Consider the following 24,720-nt stretch of genomic DNA (forward strand, 5'->3'; position numbering starts at 1 on the left):
CTTGTGCCCTTCTGTGATGATACGATGACGAGTCTGATTGGGTAAATCGTTTTCCAGTGGTCTCTGTCTGTATCACGTTCTGTGCTGTAGCTGAGCCCCACTGAGTCAAGATTGCCCTTGGCTTGATGTGCTTGAGGCATTTGTCTGAGAAGGTGAAAGCGTCTGACTTTTCATTGAGGAGTTAGGGTAGAGGCATCTGAAGCATTCTCATCTCTGCTCCAGCAGTTGCTAAATTTCCCATCTCTTAGCAACCCCTCATCCAACTGACAAATTGGCACATAAGTACAATGAAACCCTTCTCCCTCCATTCCTGTGCACTTTTATATCTAAACAGACAATTCCATAGAGTCTTGGCACAGATTCTGCCAAATCTCTGGCTTTTTGGCCACCAGGAAAGCCGTAATATTGTTTCTGGGTCAATTAATATTCAAATTTTAAATGCAAAATTGCAGTGGATTTTTTCTAGTGCTGAGATAGATGTATGCGCTTCTATAGTGCTGACCAAAGAGAACATAAAGGGAAGCTATACAGGTGTGGAATATATTTTCTGTAATGTGGATCTGCATAACTACTACTAAGGCTGCTAAAACCAATTTAGATGAATAGTTCAGTGCAAAAATAAAAACTGGGTAAATAGGCTGTGGGAAAATTAATGGTTTATAATAGTTACCGTAGCCAAAAATGTAATGTATAAAGGCTGGAGTGAGTGGATGTGTAACATAATAGCCAGAACACTACTTCCTGCTTTTCAGCTCTCTAACTCTGAGTTAGTCAGTGACTATAAGGGGGGCCCCATGGGACATAACTATTCAGTAAGTTTGTAATTGATCCTCAGCATTCAGCTCAGATTCAAAAGCAACAGTTATGATCAATTCACTGATTGGTTACTGCCTGGTAACCAATCAGTGGAAAGCAAGAGAGCTGCAAAGCAGGAAGTAGTGTCCAGGCTATTATGTTACACATCCAGTCACTCCAGCCTTTATACATTACATTTTTGGCTAACTAACTATATTAGATACATTACTTATTTTTCACAGACTATTTACCCAGTTTTTATACTGAACAATTCCTTTAAACATTAAATAAACCCAATAGGATTGTTTTGTCACCAGTAGTTTAGTCACCATTAAGTACACGTTTCTGTGTTATGAGGGAAATAAGAAATTTGCTTAAAATCAACTTTAGATTGGCCTTCTTGTAATTTTGAGCTTTCTGGATAAAAGACTGGTGTGTGTGTGTATGTGTGTGTATGTGTGTGTATGTGTGTGTGTGTGTGTGTATATGTATATATCTAAATTTTTTTTTGGATATATAATGAAAAAACGCCAAGACACATATTTAACTTTAAAATCGCAAAAACTTTATTAAAAAATAACTTACCACAACTCTGCTACCTCTCCAGAAAAGGTGACAGGGCGATGCTCCATCGTGCGGTGCTCGATTTCTCCTAACTGGCTATCTCCTATAGAAGGCAGGGAGGAGAAATCGAGCACCGCACAAAGGATCGTCGCCCTGTCACCTTTTCTGAAGAGCAGCGAGAGCGGCTTTTATACTGGCACTCATATCCAAATTGACTTAGTTTTCTCAAATTTTTTTTTTTTCTATCGAAAAAGTTTTATTTTTCTGAGCAACTTTTACCGGTTTGCATGCACTGACTCACTCTTCTCAAGCTGGTCCTTGGATTATTTATTTATTTATTTTTGGACCTAAAGCAAACGTCTAGCTTCAATTTATGCTTAAAATGATCAGGTTTTGATTAAACGGAATCCGAAATGATGCCACTTGTTACCCGCACTTGTTTTAAGCAACATATTAACTTAAAAATATTCGAGTTATGGCTTATCTAAAAAAAAAAAAAGGTTGTTTGAGATAAATTGTTGTATTAAGATAAATTATCCAAAATCAGTTACTGTATTTAAAGGGCATGTAAAGACAAAAAATAAAATCCCATTTTTGCTTTCTTTAATAAAAAAAGAAACCTATCTCCAATATACTTTAAATAAAAATGTGTACAGTTTTTATAAGAAACCTGACTGTATGCAGTGAAATTCTCCCTTCATTTACTGCTGTGGATAGGAATTGTCAGACGGTCCCTAACTGCTCTGCAGGGAAACAATCATACTTATGAACAGCAGGGGGAGCCCCCACCTTACTTCCCAGCCATGCAGAACTCAAGCAGCTTTGTTTGTTTCTCTGTAGAGCAGTCGGCGACTGTGTAGAGATTTGTATTGGATTTTATTGTTGCCTTTACATCCCCTTTACTGTTTCCATCTCCAACTACAGGGACAAAGATCATGGAACCAGATTTAAACAGATAAACTGGGATTCTATTTGGAGGATTATTTTGCTGCAGCCACTGGTTCTGCAGAGTTCAAGAAAGTTTGTATTAAACAATACAAAAATGATAAAATCCACATTAGATTACATGACAACACAGGGCCCAGTGCAGTCTGTATATTCTGATTATTAATCAGTCTTGCTGTATCGGCTTGATGCTGTTTTGATCATTTATGATGATCCCTAAGCAGCCCAGATCTCACTGAGCATGTGCACAGTCTTGGTCTTGCAAAGATGTATAACAGTTACAAGATGGTGACCCCCTGTGGCCAACTTTGAAAGCATAAATCATTTGTTTGATTAGACTTGTGGTGCAGTAAGTTCAAGTTTAGTATATATAAAATACAGCATTTCTAGCCTTATTCTATTTTAGGCTTTACTGCCCTACTAATATAAGTTCAAGGCTGTCTGAGCCTTGGTGTGTGAATGTAACACTATTGATTCTAATAACTTTATGTCCAGGGGTTGGTTACCACACTTGTGTGTTACTATTGTGGCATATAATTATGTTATACACGTGGAGCTTATGAATGAATTTCCTTTATGTTCTCACACTGAGGACACCAGAAGCCAATTAACCTGCCTGTGTATTTTTTGGGGTAGGGGAAGAGACTCACCCAGACAACATACAAACTTTTGCAGATACTGCTCTGGTCAGAACTGAACTCTGCCTCTAAGGTAGCAGCGGTTTCCTCAGAAAGGTATTTCAAGAAGAAATAAAGCTTAATTTAGTAGAAAATGTTGTACATGATGTTTTGTGCTTCTGAACCAGCCCAAGGCAACCACAGCCCTTTAGCAGTAAATATCTGTGTCTCCAAAGATGCCCCAGTAGCTCCCCATCTTCTTTACTGCTGATTCACTGCACATGCTCTGTGCTGCTGTCACTTACTGAGCTTAGGGAGCCACTCACAATATACAGTACACATAGAATAGAAATGTCACAATATAAGGCTGATTAGTAATTAATACACATAATTACTACATGGCAGCACAGAAACCAGTGCAATTAGCATCAGAATTGAATAATCAGCAAACCTGTAGCATCAGCTTATATTACAGCCAGGGAAGCTCATTTTCTGCTGGATAATTAGTGACGAGCCCTAAGCTTAGCTTCTCAACAGCCAATCAGAGCCCACTGAGCATGTGAGTGTCACAGACACTTTCCAAGATGGTGACCCCCTGTGACAAGTTTGAAGTCCTGGATCATTGCTGCTATTGACAAGCTCAAACTTTAGGCTAAGTTCAGTATATAAAATGTCATTTTTAGCCATATTCATTTTCAGGGTTTAGTTCTCCTTTAAAATGGACTTGGTGACCAGAGACATCTGATATAACTGCAGCTCTAAGCAGAGTCTGCCGAAATAACCACCAGGTGGTGCTGTTTCAAATTAATTTGGTAAAAATGCCTAATCTTGAAAACGATAGAAAAAATGTAATGTAAATGACAAAGATTTGTTTTTCATAATTTAAACAATAGGCAAAAAGTATGTCCCGCAAAAGATCTTCTCATTGCACTCGTGTTGGACAAGGGCGTGTGCTGCTCTTTTATTAAAAATCAAAAACAAGTTATACTAGAAGATTATAATTAGTAGAACACACACACCACTCCTCTATCCTTCCTTATCGCATACATATATTCATTTGCTTTCTTCCCTGCTGAAAAAGGGATCCAGCCCTTCCTTGAAGTTATCTAATGTATCTGCCAGTACAGAAATATAATCCCTAGTGTTGGGTACTTTTTCTGACATGGTCCATTCATAGTGACAATGGCAAACACATTGTCACAGGCTGAAGGCTAATTATGGGGAGATGTGGGGAGCAGATCTGTTTTCCCCTTTAGATACACCAAAAACTCAGCCTGATGGACCTGAAAGGGAACTTGCACAGAATCTAATGAAAATCATTATCCCAGGAGAGAAAAAGCTCTGTTTTTATGTCATTTTGTGTGTTATCACTAGATGGCGCCATTGCATCTGTCCAGTCCATACTATTATATCACCTGAATAGATTAGGGTCCTGTTTATATTACACTCGTCAAATTTAGTGTTTTATCTTTATGAGAAATCTTGTTATATAGGGCTCATACAGTGCCATAACTAGATATTACTGGGCTCCACAGTAAACTATTTTTCAGGCCCCCAAAATGTCTAGAGGTTGACTTGTTTTACTAATAATTATTTAAATCGTTTTATGAATTGGGGCCCCTATACCTCCTGGGCCACAGGGTCTGCTTCCTCCGTTATTACAGCCCTGGACTCGCGGAGGCTTTATTCACCAGTAGATCCTTCCCACAGACATAGGGAACCAGATTAGGGGAAATGGGGTTTGTTTCTGTAGGATCCAAGAATATGTGGAATTCTCTCCCTGGCACATACATTGGAGAGTAGGGATGGGCGAATATGACCTGTTTCGTGTCGCAGACACTCATTAAAGTCTATGGGTGTCAAAAAAATTTTGTAACGCTTTTTTTTTTTTTTTTAACGCACGCCGCCATACAAGTCTATGGGTGTCATTTTTTTGGCGAAATGAGGTGAAAAAATTCGCCCATCCCTATTAGAGAGGTACAGGTATGGGATTCGTTATCTGTAAACCCATTATCTAGAAAGCTGTGAATTACGGAAAAGCCGTCTCCCATAGACTCCATTATGATCAAATAATCCAAATGTTGAAAAATTATTTCCTTTTTCTGTGTAATATTACAACAGTACTTGATCCCAACTAAGATATAATTAATCCTTATTGGAGGCAAAGCCAGCCTATTGGGTTTATTTAAAGGGATACTGTCATGGGAAAAAAAAAATTCCAACATGAATCAGTTAAAAGTGCTGTTCCAGCAGAATTCTTCACTGAAATCCATTTCTCAAAAGAGCAAACAGATTTTTTTTATATTAAATTTTGGAATCTGACATGGGGCTAGACATATTGTCAATTTCCCAGGTGCCTCCAGTCATGTGACTTGTGCTCTGAACTTAAATCACTCTTTACTGCTGTACTGCAAGTTGGAGTGATATCACACACCCCCTTCCCCCCAGCAGCCAAACAACAGAACAACGGGAAGGCAACCAGATAGCAGCTCCCTAACACAAGATAACAGCTGCCTGGTAGATCTAAGAACAACACTCAATAGTAAAATCCAGGTCCCACCGAGACTCCTTCAGTTACATTGAGAAGGAAAAACAGCAGCCTGCCAGAAAGCATTTCTCTCCTAAAGTGCAGGCACAAGTCACATGACTTGGGGCAGCTGGGAAATTGCCAAAATCAAGCGTATATATGTTCCCAGAGGGATATATATAAGAAGAGATCAGCGCAAACCACAGCAGTGGTGTTATGCATGTAACGAAAAGCTCTTTCTGGTCCCTCCTTTGGGTCACGACATTCCTTCCAGGTTCCAATGCCAGAGATAAAACCGGTGATAGTGTAATACCGTTTTTTATTAAAAACAAATTAAAATCAATTAAAAAATTACACTCACATTTACCCTGACGGGTTTTTGCGCATTCAGTCCAATAAAAAGTCCATGTGGGGTCGCGAGTAGTAGTTCTGCTTCCTCACTCCGCACAGTTTGGGGGACACCAGAGCCCAGAAGCAAGGCACCACGAGGGAGTCTGGAGTGAGGAAGCAGAACTACTACTCGCGACCCCACATGGACTTTTTATTGGACTGAATGCGCAAAAACCCGTCAGGGTAAATGTGAGTGTAATTTTTTAATTGATTTTAATTTGTTTTTAATAAAAAACGGTATTACACTATCACCGGTTTTATCTCTGGCATTGGAACCTGGAAGGAATGTCGTGACCCAAAGGAGGGACCAGAAAGAGCTTTTCGTTACATGCATAACACCACTGCTGTGGTTTGCGCTGATCTCTTCTTATATATATCCCTCTGGGAACATATATACGCTTGATTTTGGACTTATATACAGTTGAGAGACTGTGAAGGGGTCGGCAAGAAATTATCTAAGAGACTGACATTTTTAATTGGCTGCATTTGTAAGCTGTATATTGTTTAAATTGCCAAAATGTCTAGCCTCATGTCAGATTTCAAAATTGAATATAAAAAAATGTTTGCTCTTTTGAGAAATGGATTTCAGTGCAGAATTCTGCTGGAGCAGCACTATTAACTGATGCGTTTTGAAAAAAAACATGTTTTCCGATGGCAGTATCCCTTTAATGTTTATATAATTTTCTAGTAGACAAAGTAGGAAGATCCAAATTATGGAAAGATCGATTATCCGGAAAAATCCAGGTACGAGCATTCTGGATAACAGGTCCCATACCTGTACAGGAAGGGGTTGGATGGTGTTTAGCAAGTGAGGGAATACAGGGATATGGGAGATAGCTCATAGTACAAGTTGATCCAGGGACTGGTCTGAAATTGGGAGTTTCCTTTCTGGGATAAATGAAAGAGGTTTCAGATGTCTTTTTTGTTTGTTTGCCTTTGACTGATCAAGTAGAAAAGCTCCCATGATGCATAAACTGTAGCAATAAATTGACCTGTGGTAGCCTTATATTTGGTTTAGTAACAAACATTGGGATCGTATTCACACAAATAAACCCAAATGGGAGACAGGATCTGGGGAGAAAGCATCTCTATGGGTGATAAGGGACAGACCTAATAATATGTGGGGCGGGTGAGGAATAAATTGTATTCGCTGCTTGTTTGGGGTCAGGGTGCCTGACTGGGGTGTTACACTCACAAACACAAGTGCCGCACAATGAGGGAACATTTATCTGGGTGCACAGGACCTCCATTCTCTGACCTCTACATTTATATCTATATGAGTGGGAACAGCAACATTTCCTTCTTGTCCCCATGTAGTCTCTTCACTAGAGTCCCCATGTGAGGCTTCCCTGGGTTATGGAATGAGGGGACCAATTACTGGGTGCACACATGACATGGGTGGGAATTGACATATACCGGAAGTCTACCTGTTTGTAATAAAACTGAATATGTTTCTGATACGGTCCATAATGGGCTGATTTGGACTGAAGTAAAGTGGCCAAAACAGCACCTTTAAGTTCATTTTTAGTATGTTATAGAATGGACACCTTTTCCATTGATTTTCTCTTTTCATTTTTTATAATTTTCTTTCTTCTGACTCATTGCAGCTTTCAAAGAGGGGTCAATGACTCCAGCATCCAAAAAAAAACCTATTGCTCTGTGAGGCTACAATGTTATTGTTATTTTTTTCTCTCATGTTTCTATTCAGTCCTCTCCTATTCATATTCCAGTCTCTTATTCAAATCAGTGCATGGTTGCTAGGGGAATTTGAACCCTAGCAACCAGATTGGTGAAATTGCAAACTGGAGAGCTGCTGAACATTTTAAAAACTACAAATAATACAAAATGAAGACCAATTGCAAATTGTCTAAAAATATCACTCTCTACATCATACTAAATTTAAATTTGAAGGTGAACAGCTCCTTTAAATGTGCCCATGTATGACCAGCTTTGGCCAGCACAACATTGTGTGCACTGAAAACGTCTTTACTGTAAGCTTGTGTGTACTCAAGTGTGTGGAAGCTGCCATACCATTTATCTCTTAAAGGGATACTGTCATGGGAAAATATTTTTTTTTCAAAACACATCAGTTAATAGTGCTGCTCCAGCAGAATTCTGCACTGAAATCCATTTCTCAAAAGAGAAAATAGATTTTTTTCTATTCAATTTTGAATTCTGACATGGGGCTAGACATATTATCAATTTCCCAGCTGCCCCCAGTCATGTGACTTGTGCTTTGATAAACTTCAATCACTCTTTACTGCTGTACTGCAAGTTGGAGTGATATCACCCCCTCCCTTTCCCTCCAGCAGCCAAACAACAGAACAATGGGAAGGTAACCAGATAACAGCTCCCTAACACAAGATAACAGCTGCCTGGTAGATCTAAGAACCTTACTCAATAGTAAAAACCCACGTCCCACTGAGACACATTCAGTTACATTGAGAAGGAAAAACAGCAGCCTGCCAGAAAGCATTTCTCTCCTAAAGTGCAGGCACAAGTCAGATGACTGGGGCAGCTGGGAAATTGACAAAATGTCTAGCCCCATGTCAGATTTAAAATTGAATATAAAAAAAAATCTGTTTGCTCTTTTGAGAAATGGATTTCAGTGCAGAATTCTGCTGGAGCAGCACTATTAACTGATGTGTTTTGGAAAAAACATGTTTTCTGATGACAGGATCCCTTTAAGGTTACATGCAGTAACAGAACTATGATCATTGGGTTACAGGTGCAGCCTGAGCAGATGGGCAGTTCTCAGTTTATAATGAAATATACCCTTATTGATAGTTTTAATCCAGCTCTTACTGAACTACAACTCCCAGAATTCATGGCAGCTGGGAGCTGCGGGCCCTTAGGTTGTGGTTATTTTTTTGTGTGCTCTGGGTCATGCAGGGGCTCTGCAGAGCTGAACACACCAGGCAGAGCAGTGAGGAAGGGCAGAGTCATGGAATTCAGAGCTGCAAAGGAGCCCAATGCTTTGAGCTGAGAACTTGAGCCGTGGAATTGATTCCCATCGAATATTTCATTTTTCAACTGATTATTCAGATTATTTCCAACTAGAAAACAAGGGGAAATAAAAGCATAAAGTGGACTCCAGAAAAAACACATTTCTTTTGTGATTAATGGATCTGTTCTGTGTATTTTTATTTTGTATGTCATTGTTCTCTTTCTCTTCCCTCTTCTTTGTCTCATGTTCAATTTTTTTGTGCTTGTTGTACTACAACTCCCATCAGCCCCTGCCAGCATCTGAGGGTGACCAGCCAATCTGAATGGGGACAATCCCACCTGTCCCATGGAGGTTTTTTTTCTCTTGGCAGCACAACTCACATTTTAATCACTAACATCAAAGGTTACCCTCTGCAAAAACAGTCTCAGGTTTCAGCCGGAACGGCCGGCGTAATTCCACGTCCCTCGGATCAGCCATTACTTTACTGAGGACAGGTCTGGACTGGCAACCTGTGGATTGTGGCAAATGCCAGAGGGGCTGCTGTAAGTTGCCACTCACTTTATTGGGTGGCAGTTTGGGCCTCTGTGTAAATGAAATGCCAGGGCTAATTTTGAATCCCAGACCAGACAGGGGAATGTATTTCTTATTATGTAAAGTATAGAGCTACGATTCTATTGGATAGACTCAAGACAGGCAGACGGCACTTCTGGAAAAGGTTTATTGGGGTTGCTGCTGTGAATCCTAACGTGTTTCGGGAATAAATCCCTTAATCATACGATTCTATTGGCTCTGCAGTAAAGCAAGTAATACAGGACCTGAGCTGGTACATTACACCCTGTAGGATACGCTGTGCATTCATGGAAATAAGACTGTTGCAAACATTTAGTTGTTTCCAATACAAGGGACCAGAATAAAATCAGGGAAATTGTAAAATCAGGGACATGCATTATGTATAATATATAGGTGGGACCACAAAAAAACAATGTAAAGTGAGGGACAATTTAAAATCAGGGGATGTAAAATTGAGGTTTCACTGTACTTACATTTTTGTAGGATCCATAAGGGCAGAGACACACGTGGAGATTTAGGGAGATTAGTTGCCTGGCGACAAATCCCCTCTTTTTCGGGCGACTAATCTCCCCACCAGCTAGAATCTAAATAGCCACTGCGATAACACTTCGCTTTCCGAAGTTTCCTCATGAGGCAACTTTTGGCGACTACGGAAAACAAAGCGCTCCGAGTGCCATCCCACCTGCGATTTAGATTCTAGCCTGTGGGGAGGCAGTTTGGGGAGATTAGTCACCAGAAGAAGAGGAGATTTGTGGCCGGGCGACTGAATCTTCACGTCTGTCTCTGCCCTAAAAGTGCTAGTGTGCGTCTATGCTGATTGTAAGGACTCAGTACCAGGGAATCCCTTCACCCCCGAGGTTCCAAACTGATACATTTAGGGATGTTCTTTAGAGGGAGGGGCTTAATTAACATATGGGAGGAGCCTGGTTGGACTGGGAGGGATTAAAGGTGTAATAGAAGAAGAGGCTGTGTGATAAAGGAGAGGGGTTAGGTCTTGTATAGAGTTTCAGGGTGTATTTTACTGACTTATTGCAGTTGTTTTCTACGGAACTGGGAGGGGGTGAAACACTCTGAGGGTCTTTTGTTTCATGTCGGGAGAATTCCTCCACTGCCTGTGTGTGATGGAAGGAGGCTGGGGCAGACAAGGGGTTAATTGTCCAGCTGTGTTTGGATCTCATTCACTTACAGTGGAAATGGGTTGGGGCTGAAAAACTTGATTTGCAACTGTTAAGCTGTAGTACTTTGTTAGTCATTTGAAAAAATGCAGAAAATATAAAGTTTAATGATACCTTTTATTGGTTAACTGAATAAGTAACAATCACAAGCTTTTGGAGCAACCAGGCCCCTTCATCAGGCAAAATAGAAATGAAAGCTGGAAAGGCACATTATATATACTGTTAGGGCAGGGGCACACGGGCACAATCTCCCCAAACTGCCTTCCGCCTGCTATAATGAGAAAACGCCAGCGCAATGGCACTCACGAAGCTTCGATTTCTAAAGTCGACCAAAGTTGTCTTTACGAGGAAAGTTCGGGCGTCTTCAGAAATCGAATCGCCGCGAGTGCATTGGCGCAGGCGTATTCTCATTATAGCAGGTGGAAGGCAGGGAGAAGGCAGTTCGGGGAGATTGTCGCCCCGCAGAATAGGCAATTAGTCGCCAGGGACTAAATCTCCCCGAATCTGCCCGTGTGCCCCTGCCCTTAGATCACTGAAAAAGGGCAATAAATTAGAAAGTTACAGATAGACAGAGACAACTTTTAGAAGTTAATAAAAGTAATTAGGATGTGTTGTAAATAGTCCAGGGGTCTGGATTCAGTCAGGTCACATAGTTGGAACTAGACAAGACAGAATAGGGGAAGGTTAACACAACAGCGCACAATTAGGAATTGGACAAGAAAAAAAGCAAAGATACAGATAAGGGTTTCACTGGGTGGGATAATATATGGAACCAGAACTTATCCACTTCACACGTCCCTACCAGACTGGAACAAATAAACTACAATTGGGAATAGTGACCTGTAAAGAAAAGAATATTTCAGCCCAAACAATGATAAGCCCCCAAGGATGAGAACTTGAGCTTTAGCCAAGGAATCAAACACTAGTACAATCAGCATCTTGTAGTCTGATGAAGGGGCCTGTGTGCTCCAAGAGCTTGCGATTGTTACTTATTCAGTTAGCCAATAAAAGGTATCACCAAACGTTACATTTTCTTGATTTACAAGGAAAAGGTTGGGTGAAAGAATATTGGTGAGAATGTAAGGCTGAGGTCAACATAGGTTGTGTTCAGATGAAGATAGAAGGCAAGTCCTTGGGGCAGATTTATCAAAGGTCGACGTGAAAATTTAGAATGAAAAAAATTGAAATTGCGAGCTATTTTTTGTGTACTTCGTCTAGGGAATAGTCCAAATTCAATTCGAATTTGAAACTGTCTCTTTAAAAATTCAACTTCAACCATTAGCCATCTAAAAACCTGCCAGATTGCTGTTTTAGCCTATGGGGGACCTCCTAGAACCTATTTGGAGTCAATTGGTGGACTTTGAAAAATCTCATTTTTTAAAATTTTGGGAAATATTTCGAATCAAATTCGATCGAATTCGCTATTCCTTCGATTCATACAATTCAAATACGGCTGAATACGGACCTATTCAATCAAAAACGGACCTATTCAACCAAAAAAGGTCGACTTAATTTCGGTTGGTCTTTTTGAATTCGAAATTTATCAATTTTTCAATTCGACTCTTGATAAATATGCCCCTGAATGTTAAAAACATCAGTGATCGTCATCCAGTGGTTTACGAGGAACATGTTGCTCCCCAACCCCTTGGCTGTTGCTCCCAGTTAGGGTTGGCCGATATTTTACGGTAAAAATTATGGTTGATCCCAATCTTATTAATAATTTAATTTGAATGTGGCTAATGAGTAAAAAATGGTTGAGGCCGCCGATATACATTATACAGTACAATCATGAGGCCAGTGCCTGAGGAGCAGCCCCACCACTCCGCACTTTCTACTTTTAGCATCAGAGTGGGTCCAGGGGGGGTCACATTATTAGTTCAGTGATCGATATTGCGCTGTTAAAAAATGGAAATTCGTCTCTTAAATTCACCAGAGAGGGCTTTTTGCTGCCCCTGGAACTGGCCGCTCCATGCCACCAGAGATAAGGTTCTTACAAAATGTAGCCGTCAATTTGCAACGTAATTATATATCACCAGCAGGCCATGCCGCAAATACGTTTATGCGCAATCCATCTAGCGAGAGTTTACCCGCCATATTGAGATATATTATATTCAAACCTGCGGATCTCATACAGTTAAATAATACGATGTTTGCTTAGTGTACTGGCGTTTCTGCTGAAAGACGCAAAAATACTGGCGTCTCATGGCAGATGTTGGCTCACAAACACTCATTTTGAATTCCTATATTGCGTATGCCATTCATTTCAGTAGGGCTTAATTTCGTGTATATTTACACTCGACGGAGTGTTTTTAAAAACACAAATGTAAAAAACCCCCTAAGTCTACTAGAAAATCATATAAACATTAAATAAAGCCAATAGGCTGGTTTTGCCTCCAATAAGGATTAATTATATCTTAGTTGGGATCAAGTACAAGCGACTGTTTTATTATTACAGAGGACAAGAATATAGGTTTTAAAATGTTGAATTAATTGATAAAATGGTGTCTATGGGGGATGGCCTTCTCGTAAATTCAGGGCTTTCTGGATAATGGGTTTCCAGATAACGGATCCCATCCCTGTATTTTGTTGCCAGAAGAGCAACAAGGGCAATTTTATATCATCCACAAAGGGCAAGTAAAGCTTTACAGTATAGAAGAACATATTAGGGCTCATCAACTCATCGTCATCACCTGAACTGAAATACCCCTGCGGATTCCAGCTGGACTGGTGCATGTTGTTCGTGCCCAAACAGACATGCAAATGGCATTAGCTGCAATTGGTGGGCACAAGACCGGCCTGACCCCGAACGTAAGAATCTGTGGACGTCAGGAGCAATAACTTTACTTGCTTATTAATGTTACTTTAGAAGCAACATTCACTAGGGCATTTACTTGCCCTTTACATTATATAGAAGCTTCGAGAAGCCGGTATTCCTCTACACTACATGTTACATTAAAGTGGTCGTTCACCTTTACCTTAACTTTTAGTATTTTATAGAATGACCAGTTCTAATCAACTATTTAACTGGTTTTCATTATTTATTTTTTTATAGGTTTTTTTAATTATGTGCCTTCTTCTTTAAAGGGGTTGTTCACCTTTAAATTACATTTTATTATGATGTAGAGAGTGATATTCTGAGACCATTTACAATTAGTTTTAAGGTTATATTATTTGTGGCTTTTGATCTCTATAGCTTTTTATTTGGCAGCTCTCCAGTTTGCAGTTTCAGTGATCTGGTTGCTAGGATCCAAATTACCATACCAACCATGCATTAGTTTAATGGATATGAATAGGAGAGGCCAGAATAGAAAGATGAATAATAAAAATTAGCAATAACAATACATGTGTAGCCTTACAGAGCATTTGTTTTTATACAGGGTCAGTGACCCCCATTTCAAAGTTAAAAAGAGGCAGAAGAAAAAGGCAAATAATTAAAAAGCTATAAAAAAAAATGAAGACCGATTGAAAAGTTGCTTAGAATTAGCCATTGTAAAACATATTAAACGTTAACTAAAAGGTGAACCACCCCATTAGCAGGTAGTAGGTGTTCCAACACGAGTTACCCATCAGCAGGTAACCCAGACTGGTCTGTTGTTTGAAAGCAAACATTTGATTGGCTGCCCTGGGTTACTTTTATTACATTATCTACCACAGAATTTGCGTTTACTTCTTCTATTGAAATCCAAGTTGCTTTTGTCTGTTAGGCTTAATCTTGCAAGCATAGAAATAAATGCCTGGTTATGTCCCATAATATCAACATTTTGGGCTAGACATGAATATGTGTGCGCAACTAGGTGCAACTTATTCCTGTAAGGAAAGGGTTAGTATTGCAGTGTTTGCACAGGCCCCCCTTGATTTATATCGGGATTACATGAAGACCTATAATATATACCTATATAGTTCCAGGGGTACCCAGGGCACAAATAAGCACTCACCCCAAATCTCCCCCTAACTGACCTTCAGACTGGGCCCCCTTAGCTCATAACAAGGTTACAGATATATAGAAACATTGGGGTAACAGTCACCCTGCTATAGTTCCAGGGGTACCAAGAGTACAAATATACACTCACCCCAAATCTCCCCCTAACTGACCTTCAGACTGGGCCCCTTTAGCTCATAACAAGGTTACAGATATATAGAAACATTGGGGTGTCACCCTGCTATAGTTCCAGGGGTACCCAGGGTACAAATAAGCACTCAACCCAAATCTCCCCCTAACTGACCTTCAGACTGAGCCCCCTTAGCTCATAACAAGGTTACAGATATATAGAAACATTGGGGTGTCACCCTGCTATAGTTCCAGGGGTACCCAGGGTACAAATAAGCACTCACCCCAAATCTCCCCCTAACTGACCTTCAGACTGGGCCCCCTTAGCTCATAACAAGGTTACAGATATATAGAAACATTGGGGTGTCACCCTGCTATAGTTCCAGGGGTACCCAGGGCACAAATAAGCACTCACCCCAAATCTCCCCCTAACTGACCTTCAGACTGGGCCCCCTTAGCTCATAACAAGGTTACAGATATATAGAAACATTGGGGTAACAGTCACCCTGCTATAGTTCCAGGGGTACCAAGAGTACAAATATACACTCACCCCAAATCTCCCCCTAACTGACCTTCAGACTGGGCCCCTTTAGCTCATAACAAGGTTACAGATATATAGAAACATTGGGGTGTCACCCTGCTATAGTTCCAGGGGTACCCAGGGTACAAATAAGCACTCAACCCAAATCTCCCCCTAACTGACCTTCAGACTGGGCCCCCTTAGCTCATAACAAGGTTACAGATATATAGAAACATTGGGGTGTCACCCTGCTATAGTTCCAGGGGTACCCAGGGTACAAATAAGCACTCACCCCAAATCTCCCCCTAACTGACCTTCAGACTGGGCCCCCTTAGCTCATAACAAGGTTACAGATATATAGAAACATTGGGGTAACAGTCACCCTGCTATAGTTCCAGGGGTACCCAGGGTACAAATAAGCACTCACCCCAAATCTCCCCCTAACTGGCCTTCAGACTGGGCCCCCTTAGCTCATAACAAGGTTACAGATATATAGAAACATTGGGGTAACAGTCACCCTGCTATAGTTCCAGGGGTACCCAGGGTACAAATAAACACACCCCAAATCTCCCCCTAACTGACCTTCATACTGGGCCCCCTTAGCTCATAACAAGGTTACAGATATATAGAAACATTGGGGTGTCACCCTGCTATAGTTCCAGGGGTACCCAGGGTACAAATAAGCACTCACCCCAAATCTCCCCCTAACTGACCTTCAGACTGGGCCCCCTTAGCTCATAACAAGGTTACAGATATATAGAAACATTGGGGTGTCACCCTGCTATAGTTCCAGGGGTACCCAGGGTACAAATAAGCACTCACCCCAAATCTCCCCCTAACTGACCTTCAGACTGGGCCCCCTTAGCTCATAACAAGGTTACAGATATATAGAAACATTGGGGTAACAGTCACCCTGCTATAGTTCCAAGGGTACCCAGGGTACAAATAAGCACTCACCCCAAATCTCCCCCTAACTGGCCTTCAGACTGGGCCCCCTTAGCTCATAACAAGGTTACAGATATATAGAAACATTGGGGTAACAGTCACCCTGCTATAGTTCCAGGGGTATCCAGGGTACAAATAAACACACCCCAAATCTCCCCCTAACTGACCTTCAGACTGGGCCCCCTTAGCTCATAACAAGGTTACAGATATATAGAAACATTGGGGTGTCACCCTGCTATAGTTCCAGGGGTACCCAGGGTACAAATAAGCACTCACCCCAAATCTCCCCCTAACTGGCCTTCAGACTGGGCCCCCTTAGCTCATAACAAGGTTACAGATATATAGAAACATTGGGGTGTCACCCTGCTATAGTTCCAGGGGTACCCAGGGTACAAATAAACACTCACCCCAACTCTCCCCCTAACTGACCTTCAGGCTGGGCCCCCTTAGCTCATAACAAGGTTACAGATATATAGAAACATTGGGGTGTCACCCTGCTATAGTTCCAGGGGTACCCAGGGCACAAATAAACACTCACCCCAAATCTCCCCCTAACTGGCCTTCAGACTGGGCCCCCTTAGCTCATAACAAGGTTACAGATATATAGAAACATTGGGGTGTCACCCTGCTATAGTTCCAGGGGTACCCAGGGCACAAATAAACACTCACCCCAAATCTCCCCCTAACTGGCCTTCAGACTGGGCCCCCTTAGCTCATAACAAGGTTACAGATATATAGAAACATTGGGGTGTCACCCTGCTATAGTTCCAGGGGTACCCAGGGTACAAATAAGCACTCACCCCAAATCTCCCCCTAACTGGCCTTCAGACTGGGCCCCCTTAGCTCATAACAAGGTTACAGATATATAGAAACATTGGGGTAACAGTCACCCTGCTATAGTTCCAGGGGTACCCAGGACACAAATAAGCACTCAACCCAAATCTCCCCCTAACTGACCTTCAGACTGGGCCCCCTTAGCTCATAACAAGGTTACAGATATATAGAAACATTGGGGTGTCACCCTGCTATAGTTCCAGGGGTACCCAGGGTACAAATAAGCACTCACCCCAAATCTCCCCCTAACTGACCTTCAGGCTGGGCCCCCTTAGCTCATAACAAGGTTACAGATATATATAGAAACATTGGGGTGTCACCCTGCTATAGTTCCAGGGGTACCCAGGGTACAAATAAGCACTCACCCCAAATCTCCCCCTAACTGACCTTCAGACTGGGCCCCCTTAGCTCATAACAAGGTTACAGATATATAGAAACATTGGGGTAACAGTCACCCTGCTATAGTTCCAGGGGTACCCAGGGCACAAATAAACACTCACCCCAAATCTCCCCCTAACTGGCCTTCAGACTGGGCCCCCTTAGCTCATAACAAGGTTACAGATATATAGAAACATTGGGGTGTCACCCTGCTATAGTTCCAGGGGTACCCAGGGTACAAATAAGCACTCACCCCAAATCTCCCCCTAACTGACCTTCAGACTGGGCCCCCTTAGCTCATAACAAGGTTACAGATATATAGAAACATTGGGGTGTCACCCTGCTATAGTTCCAGGGGTACCCAGGGTACAAATAAGCACTCAACCCAAATCACCCCCTAACTGGCCTTCAGACTGGGCCCCCTTAGCTCATAACAAGGTTACAGATATATAGAAACATTGGGGTGTCACCCTGCTATAGTTCCAGGGGTACCCAGGGTACAAATAAGCACTCACCCCAAATCTCCCCCTAACTGACCTTCAGACTGGGCCCCCTTAGCTCATAACAAGGTTACAGATATATAGAAACATTGGGGTGTCACCCTGCTATAGTTCCAGGGGTACCCAGAGTACAAATAAACACTCACCCCAAATCTCCCCCTAACTGACCTTCAGACTGGGCCCCCTTAGCTCATAACAAGGTTACAGATATATAGAAACATTGGGGTAACAGTCACCCTGCTATAGTTCCAGGGGTACCCAGGGTACAAATAAACACTCACCCCAAATCTCCCCCTAACTGACCTTCAGGCTGGGCCCCCTTAGCTCATAACAAGGTTACAGATATATAGAAACATTGGGGTAACAGTCACCCTGCTATAGTTCCAGGGGTACCCAGGGTACAAATAAGCACTCACCCCAAATCTCCCCCTAACTGACCTTCAGACTGGGCCCCCTTAGCTCATAACAAGGTTACAGATATATAGAAACATTGGGTGTCACCCTGCTATAGTTCCAGGGGTACCCAGGGTACAAATAAGCACTCACCCCAAATCTCCCCCTAACTGACCTTCAGACTGGGCCCCCTTAGCTCATAACAAGGTTACAGATATATAGAAACATTGGGGTAACAGTCACCCTGCTATAGTTCCAGGGGTACCCAGGGCACAAATAATCACTCACCCCAAATCTCCCCCTAACTGGCCTTTTGGCTGCACCCCTCAGCTTGTAACAGTGTGGTCTCTCCTTGTGGCATTCCCTGCAGCTTGCCACATGCCTCTGAGGAAGCCGATTGGATCGGTGAAACGCGTCAGGCGGAAGTGACATCATCACAAGCTGCGGGGAACACCCCTAGGAGAGAGAGGGGGAGAAAACACCTTGCGGGCAATAACATCATTCCCTACACTCCAGTGCTAATCTGCAGAAGGATTTGAGACTATATGTGACTAGAATTACACTATGGGATTTCTATGTTCCCTTATCTACACACGATGCTAATTAACCTAATTGGAACTTACTACACCATATAGTCTTTCTGATTCTCTCCGTGGCCCCAGGCGCTGCTCCACGTTTGTGATCGAGACTTTCTATATACTTGTGGAAGGATCGGCAGGAGGAACTATAACAACTAAAGGACAAACTAACCTTTCTTTTTTCCCCATCATTTTTTATTGTATTTAAAGTTCCCCAGGAATGTTTTCTTCTCCTTGAAACATCATCAGTGTTGAATTATCCACACGAATGAGTCTCACGGATACAAACGCACCCAGGAAACAAAGCAGATAAAACACCGTTATATATATTTTTTTTAAAGTTTTATTGCAAATAAAACACACACAGGTCAGTTTCTCTCGGACATCATTGTAACTTTTACAAAATAAAGATTTTGTGAATCCACATGGTGAAAGTAAAGCAAAATCATTTTTTTTAAATGTATTTTTGTTTATTTAATACTTCAATCCATACAGCCCCCCCCCCATACACTAACATGCACCCATTCATTCTCACTCATATCTCACCCCAGCTCTGGGATTCAGGCCCCTGATAGCAAAAATCTGAGAGTTTTAGTTGAACAACACCTAAAGGGCCACGTGTAGTCTATACTTTAAAAATGCTTTAAATAACATCATATCCAAGGCCTGCCTCCGCCATGTCATCACCATGAATTTCCAGTAGCAAATTCACTTAGAAACAACTCTAAATATCATGAATTGAACAAAGTGACCAGTGGTCAGGGGAGATCATTCATTGGTCACATTCTTGGCCGGAATCTCAGGTCATGGACAGAGGAGTTGAACGGTTATGACTTGTTTGGCATCAATCAGAGCTGTCGGCCAGTAGTAAATGGAGCCTGATTGGCTTGATAGATAGATGTAACTGACCTTAGTTAAACTCTGAAGTGCACTTTTAAAGATTAAATTACAGGTATAGAAACTCATGATACCTGGGCTTTTCTGGCCATGCACTTATGCTCCGAGCTTTATGGTTCCCAGTTGTTAGATCCCATACATGTAATAAGAACACTGATAATATCCACATTTTTGAATTAACCAGATATAATAAATATCCCCAGCCCAGTGAAATCTCCTGAGATAAGAACATCTATTAAATGATCCCCTTTAGCACCAGCTACCACCTATTTTAGGTAAGACCAAAGGCATTACAACCTCCTGCTTTGGTGGAATGCTCTGAAGAAGTAAATCCTAACGTGATCCATAAACCATTCTCTTGTTCACAAACAGAAATTATTTTTAAAGACTACCCAGCCCTCCTCCCCAACCCTAGAACTCCTTAATCTACTATAATTCATCTCGCATTTTGTCTCCCTTCGGCCTCACGAGTCTGCCGATAAAGAGGATAGAATCAGTCTTGTTGTCCTTGATGAGGAAGACGAAGGGATGGTCGGCATAGAAGAGCTTGGGTGACCTGAGCTCCTCTCGGCTGTAGAGATCAGAATCAAATGGATTTCCCTCTGTGTCCCACTCCAGGGCAGCGGCGTGGAACATGCTGGCCAGGTAGAGGTCCTTCTTGCCAGAGATTTTGGAGAGATCAGCTTTAGATTTGTCAATGGCCTCAGTCAGACCAAGGTCCCCTAGATGTTTCTGTGATGATCAAGAAGAAGAGAAAGAATTCAATTTAAGAGCAAAGTGATTGAACTTTCAGAAGTATCAGGTCTGACGTGAATGACAACACAACCAACCCTTTTGAGGATTCACCAAGATATGAAAGACCTTATACTATTGAAGCCAACATTGTCCAAACTACTGTGTAAAGGTGTTTACTATGTAACTCACCTGGAGATCATGGCTGACTTCCAAACTGACTTTAGGCAGAGACACAGCCACTGCTCTCTTCTTCATCTTTCCATCCCAAGCATTGACTTGTTCTCTTGTCAGGAGCTTCTCCAACCTCTCCAAGGGCTCCACGTGGTAGGGCATGATGATGATCATGCTGGAGAGCTTGTGGGCTAGTGGCATCTCCAGGATCTGGAGGTTATTTGTCTCATCATCAGTGTATTTGTACAGCCCTTAAATAAACATAAGGCATGGATGGTTAGCTCACATAACTCTGGTTTCTCTTCTCCCCCCAGGTATGCCAATACATGAATCTATCCAGACATACCTGTGCGGTGCATCATGGGGACAGACACGGTGAAAGAACGGGTCACCATGAAGCCACGGTTGTCAACCATCTGATGGTGGAATCGTTCATCCCAGTGAGCTAAAAAACAAAACGGAAACAATACCTGGTTACTAAACTGGATTAAAGAGTCCACTGCTCCAAGGACAAATAGGTCCATGGAGCAATGGACAATAGGAGAGTACTGCAGGTAGTTTTCTATCATTTACTCACTGAGGTTTTCTATCTAGATAAACTCAGAGCAGCTTATGTGTCATAAGAACAGGTAGCTCCACTGAGACACTTACGCTTGAAAAACATAGCGTTGACAATGAGAGCTCCATCAGTCTTCTCCACATCACTGGTTACCTCAGGCAGCTTGCCATCAGTGGTCTGGGCAGCCCATTCATTGATTGATCTCAAGGTACTTCTCTTGTCTCTAAAGTTTATCTTGGAGTGTTCATAGTTGTAGTGCTTCTTACTGTCCTTCACAAAGTTGTCGGAGAAGCTGATGGAGCTGGGGCCATACAGGCGGTTCCCCATCTTCCAGGTGACGTTGCGGGCAGTGGAGTTGCTAACTTCATTGAGTAGCTCAGCAAGGCCGGAGTGGATGTGTTCATCGCTGAGTTTCTCCGCATTAAGGACGGTTTTAGCTTGGGCTGCAGTGCTGGCTTGTCCACCCATACTCACCAGGCCAAGAGAAGAGGCAACCACTACTGGAGAGAGAAGTATATTCTCCACTTTCTTGTCCTTGGCCATGATTTGGTAGAGGTTGAAAGCCAGGCCTGCACTCTTGTCCGCTAGTACATTTGCATGTTGGCTCATCTTCTGCTCTAGTGGAGGCTCCACTTTTTTCTCTGCTATTGGCTTCTTGTTTACGGCGGCATCCACAACCAGGAGGATACTGAGGGCTAGAAGCTTGATCATCCACATGGTGGCTTCAGTAATAGGGAGCAAACTGGAACACCTGCAAAGGAAAAAAAATGCACAATTAGAGTGTAAAATACACCCGATAGTAACATGTTTACAAGGCAAACATGTTGTTTTTCAAGATGCATATTTCTAACTTCTTTAGCTGGACTGGTGGGGGCTGTTTGGGCCTTTGTGTAGAAATCCCAGGACCTATTTTGGATCCCAGTCCAGATCTGAGTGTATTTTGGAATTATCAGGCAGGGTGTAGGAACAAGACTACATTAGGTCGAAGGTATTAGGTATGTCAAAGACTGGACATGGAAGGCTAATGGGTTATGATGTCATTTCTCCACCCACCAAAAGAACAGATGGCTCCTCCCTCCTAAATTCCTTCTTTGTTCCAGACAATAAGGGAGGGTGGGGCAATAACTTTCCCATTGTAAGAGTAATTAACATTTAATTTTGATGGGGGGGGGGGCAACTTGTCTTTTTATACAACGGTGCTACTGATTCTAAGTTTTATTTAGTATTTTAAAGGCGATGTCAACCTAAAAATATTGTCTGATTAAAGAAAATCAAATTTGAACCACTTTCCCAATATACATTCATTTCATATTTCCATTGGTTTCAAAATTATTAATAAGTGAACCTGCAGTATTTCCCTTTCTGTCGGCCTCCATTATGGTCCTCGCGTATTGATACAATCTATCAGCTGATTGAGGAGGAGGATGGGAGGCTGACTTCTGCTACATTGTTTCAAAGAAGAGGCATAAACACATACAGTAACCATTACATTTGCACATACTGTAACTGCAAAACCACTGAACATCTGTAATGAATCTATATGGTAAAGCTGCCGAGAGTTGGGTTTACATCCCCTTTAAATGCAAGTAGGATGTAGATTTATAGTCAGCCAGTTTATAAAGCTTAACCCAAGACTAAACTGTCTACAAAGGAGGAATAGTTGCTGGCTGCCTTCCCTCAACAAGAATTAAAGGGGAAGTATTTTAGTGGAAATTTCAGGTTGCGGCACAACCAATTCTATAAATCCAATAATAATAATATAAAAATCTTCAGTAGACCCTCAAGGGGGTTTTGAGGTGTTACTTCTCCTTTAACCAGACAGGGTCTGGGATTGACTCCTAAACAGTAAAGAGTCCCAATCGGTAACAGAATTTAACCAAAATACCTTGAAAATGTTTCATAGTGAGATCAACGTTTGCAATTTTCATTCTGAAAGAAACAGACATGTGAAGCAGATTCCGAATGGCGACAAAAATAATTAGCGCATTCTACTCTGCCGCTACACAAGGTTATTAAACACACCTATGGAGTTGGGGGCAGGGCTGCTGATTCTTTGGACCAACAGAAAATAACATAATCTGATATAATCAGCTAGTGTATATAGTCATTATACAAAAAGAAATTCTGGATGGCGGCATGTTAACCATTACAGCCTGCAGCATGCATGGAAGGTTATTGCTAGTTAGCCATGCAGCATATGGAGTTAATATGTGTCTGGTTTTAAATACTCTAAATTAGACTTCTATTCTAAGGATGGCAGATACTTGACTGTAATATTGAGGGAGAGAGTCACTGATTCCTAATGGCTGGAGGCTGATGGAGGTGCTGATGTGGCAGTTTCTGTTGGGTATATTTGGCAACACCAAAATGCCTTAACCCCTTAGATGTTGTGGATTCATCAACTGTGGAGGAACTATAGCTAGCTTAGGGGTTTTTCGAAGCCACAGCTGCTTATAGAACTACAACTCCCAGCATCCCCTTTGTGAAATAGCAACTGCAACCGCAGATAAAGAGCTGCAGGCAAAGAGATCATAAACAAATTATTATTTATTTAGTTTAACATACACAACAAACAAGGCTGGTGGGGGTGTCTATGTAAAGACATTTGGGGCTTTAGTTTATGATAAAAAGTAAGGTAGGTCCAGCTCCTGTTGCACTACAACTCCCAGCCTAGAGTCCCAGCACCTCCCCAAGTCACAGGCTGGATATCAGCAATGTAATAATCTTTTATTCTGCAGTCAGACGGCTTAGTGCAACTAATTGCTGTACCCCAAAGTGCACCCTCATATTACAGGAGAGAATAAGAACAGATCTGCTTTATCTGCAACTGAGCATTAGCTTTCTTGGATACCTCACTTGCTGGGGATTATTACAGAACCTGACCCATTACATGCAATGCAATAAGTTACATGGGCAACGTAGGGTGCATTACATTCTGTATTCTGTATACATACTACAGCATTAGGTTTAGTCTGGTGCTCAGAGCAACATTGGGGATAACAGGAGCCCACCCCAGAGAATACACAGTCCCAGCAAGGGATGTTAATGGGGACAGTAAATTCCAGCTGACTAACAAGGGCTATAGGAATCTCTCAAGCAATATAAAGGCAGCTGAGAATGCAACAATTAATGCTCCCCTGCTACACACAGAGCATCATAGCATTGTCCACTTACCTAAAGAGCTGGGAAGGCTGAGTGAATGGTCTCTCCCAAATGTCCTCTTGCGCTCTGCCTGCAAGTCTGTCCCCTGAACTCACAGCTGGGAATATATACCCTGCAGAGGAAAGTTCTAGAAATTTGGGAAAGTTTATTAAAATGAGAGGGGCATGGACTCCCCCCTCCTTGTTAGAAATCTGATTTTTTCCAGCCCCCCCATCCCCCTGTTTCACTTCCCACTGAGACAGCCCCTGACATTCCTTCAACTGACTGCTGGGTCCTACTGCTGCCATGTTTGCTCAGGTTGGGTAAATGTCTTTCAGTTGCAGAAAAATATAAATACTTCATATATAACTTCAATTAGCCACAAGCAGCGAAAGAGCAGTTGTGTGGGGGGGGGCCTTATGCAAACTAACGAAGACCCACATTTTGGTACAATATTTTGTGGGCCAGATTCAGATCCCCAAAAAATTACT

At 42.0% G+C, this 24,720-nt stretch overlaps 1 protein-coding gene and 1 non-coding gene across 4 annotated transcripts; one reads left to right on the top strand and one right to left on the bottom strand.

Annotated features, from left to right (window-relative positions):
• The first annotated feature begins 8 nt into the window (after positions 1–8).
• On the top strand, positions 9–153 carry LOC121400836. Its single transcript, XR_005965961.1, has one exon. It is a non-coding gene; the product is annotated as a small nucleolar RNA SNORD15 (small nucleolar RNA).
• Positions 154–19,042: 18,889 nt separating this feature from the next.
• serpinh1.S (serpin peptidase inhibitor, clade H (heat shock protein 47), member 1, (collagen binding protein 1) S homeolog) lies at positions 19,043–24,410 on the bottom strand. Of its 3 annotated transcripts, XM_018248047.2 has the most exons (6): positions 24,263–24,410; positions 22,974–23,017; positions 21,181–21,839; positions 20,876–20,974; positions 20,548–20,780; positions 19,043–20,355 (listed from the first exon to the last, which is right to left on the bottom strand). In XM_018248047.2, the coding sequence occupies exons 3-6, from the start codon at positions 21,803–21,805 to the stop codon at positions 20,053–20,055; spliced, it is 1,260 nt and encodes a 419-aa protein (XP_018103536.1). In that variant the 5' UTR covers positions 21,806–21,839; positions 22,974–23,017; positions 24,263–24,410; the 3' UTR covers positions 19,043–20,052. The 3 variants fall into 3 exon arrangements, with proteins under 3 accessions (XP_018103536.1, XP_041438919.1, NP_001080259.1); XM_041582985.1 differs by lacking the exon at positions 24,263–24,410 and having other exon boundaries at positions 22,974–24,256; NM_001086790.1 differs by lacking the exon at positions 22,974–23,017 and having other exon boundaries at positions 19,056–20,355; positions 24,263–24,322.
• Positions 24,411–24,720: the final 310 nt, after the last annotated feature.

Source organism: Xenopus laevis, chromosome 2S, assembly GCF_017654675.1.
Source record: "Xenopus laevis strain J_2021 chromosome 2S, Xenopus_laevis_v10.1, whole genome shotgun sequence".
Taxonomy (NCBI): Eukaryota; Metazoa; Chordata; class Amphibia; order Anura; family Pipidae; genus Xenopus; species Xenopus laevis.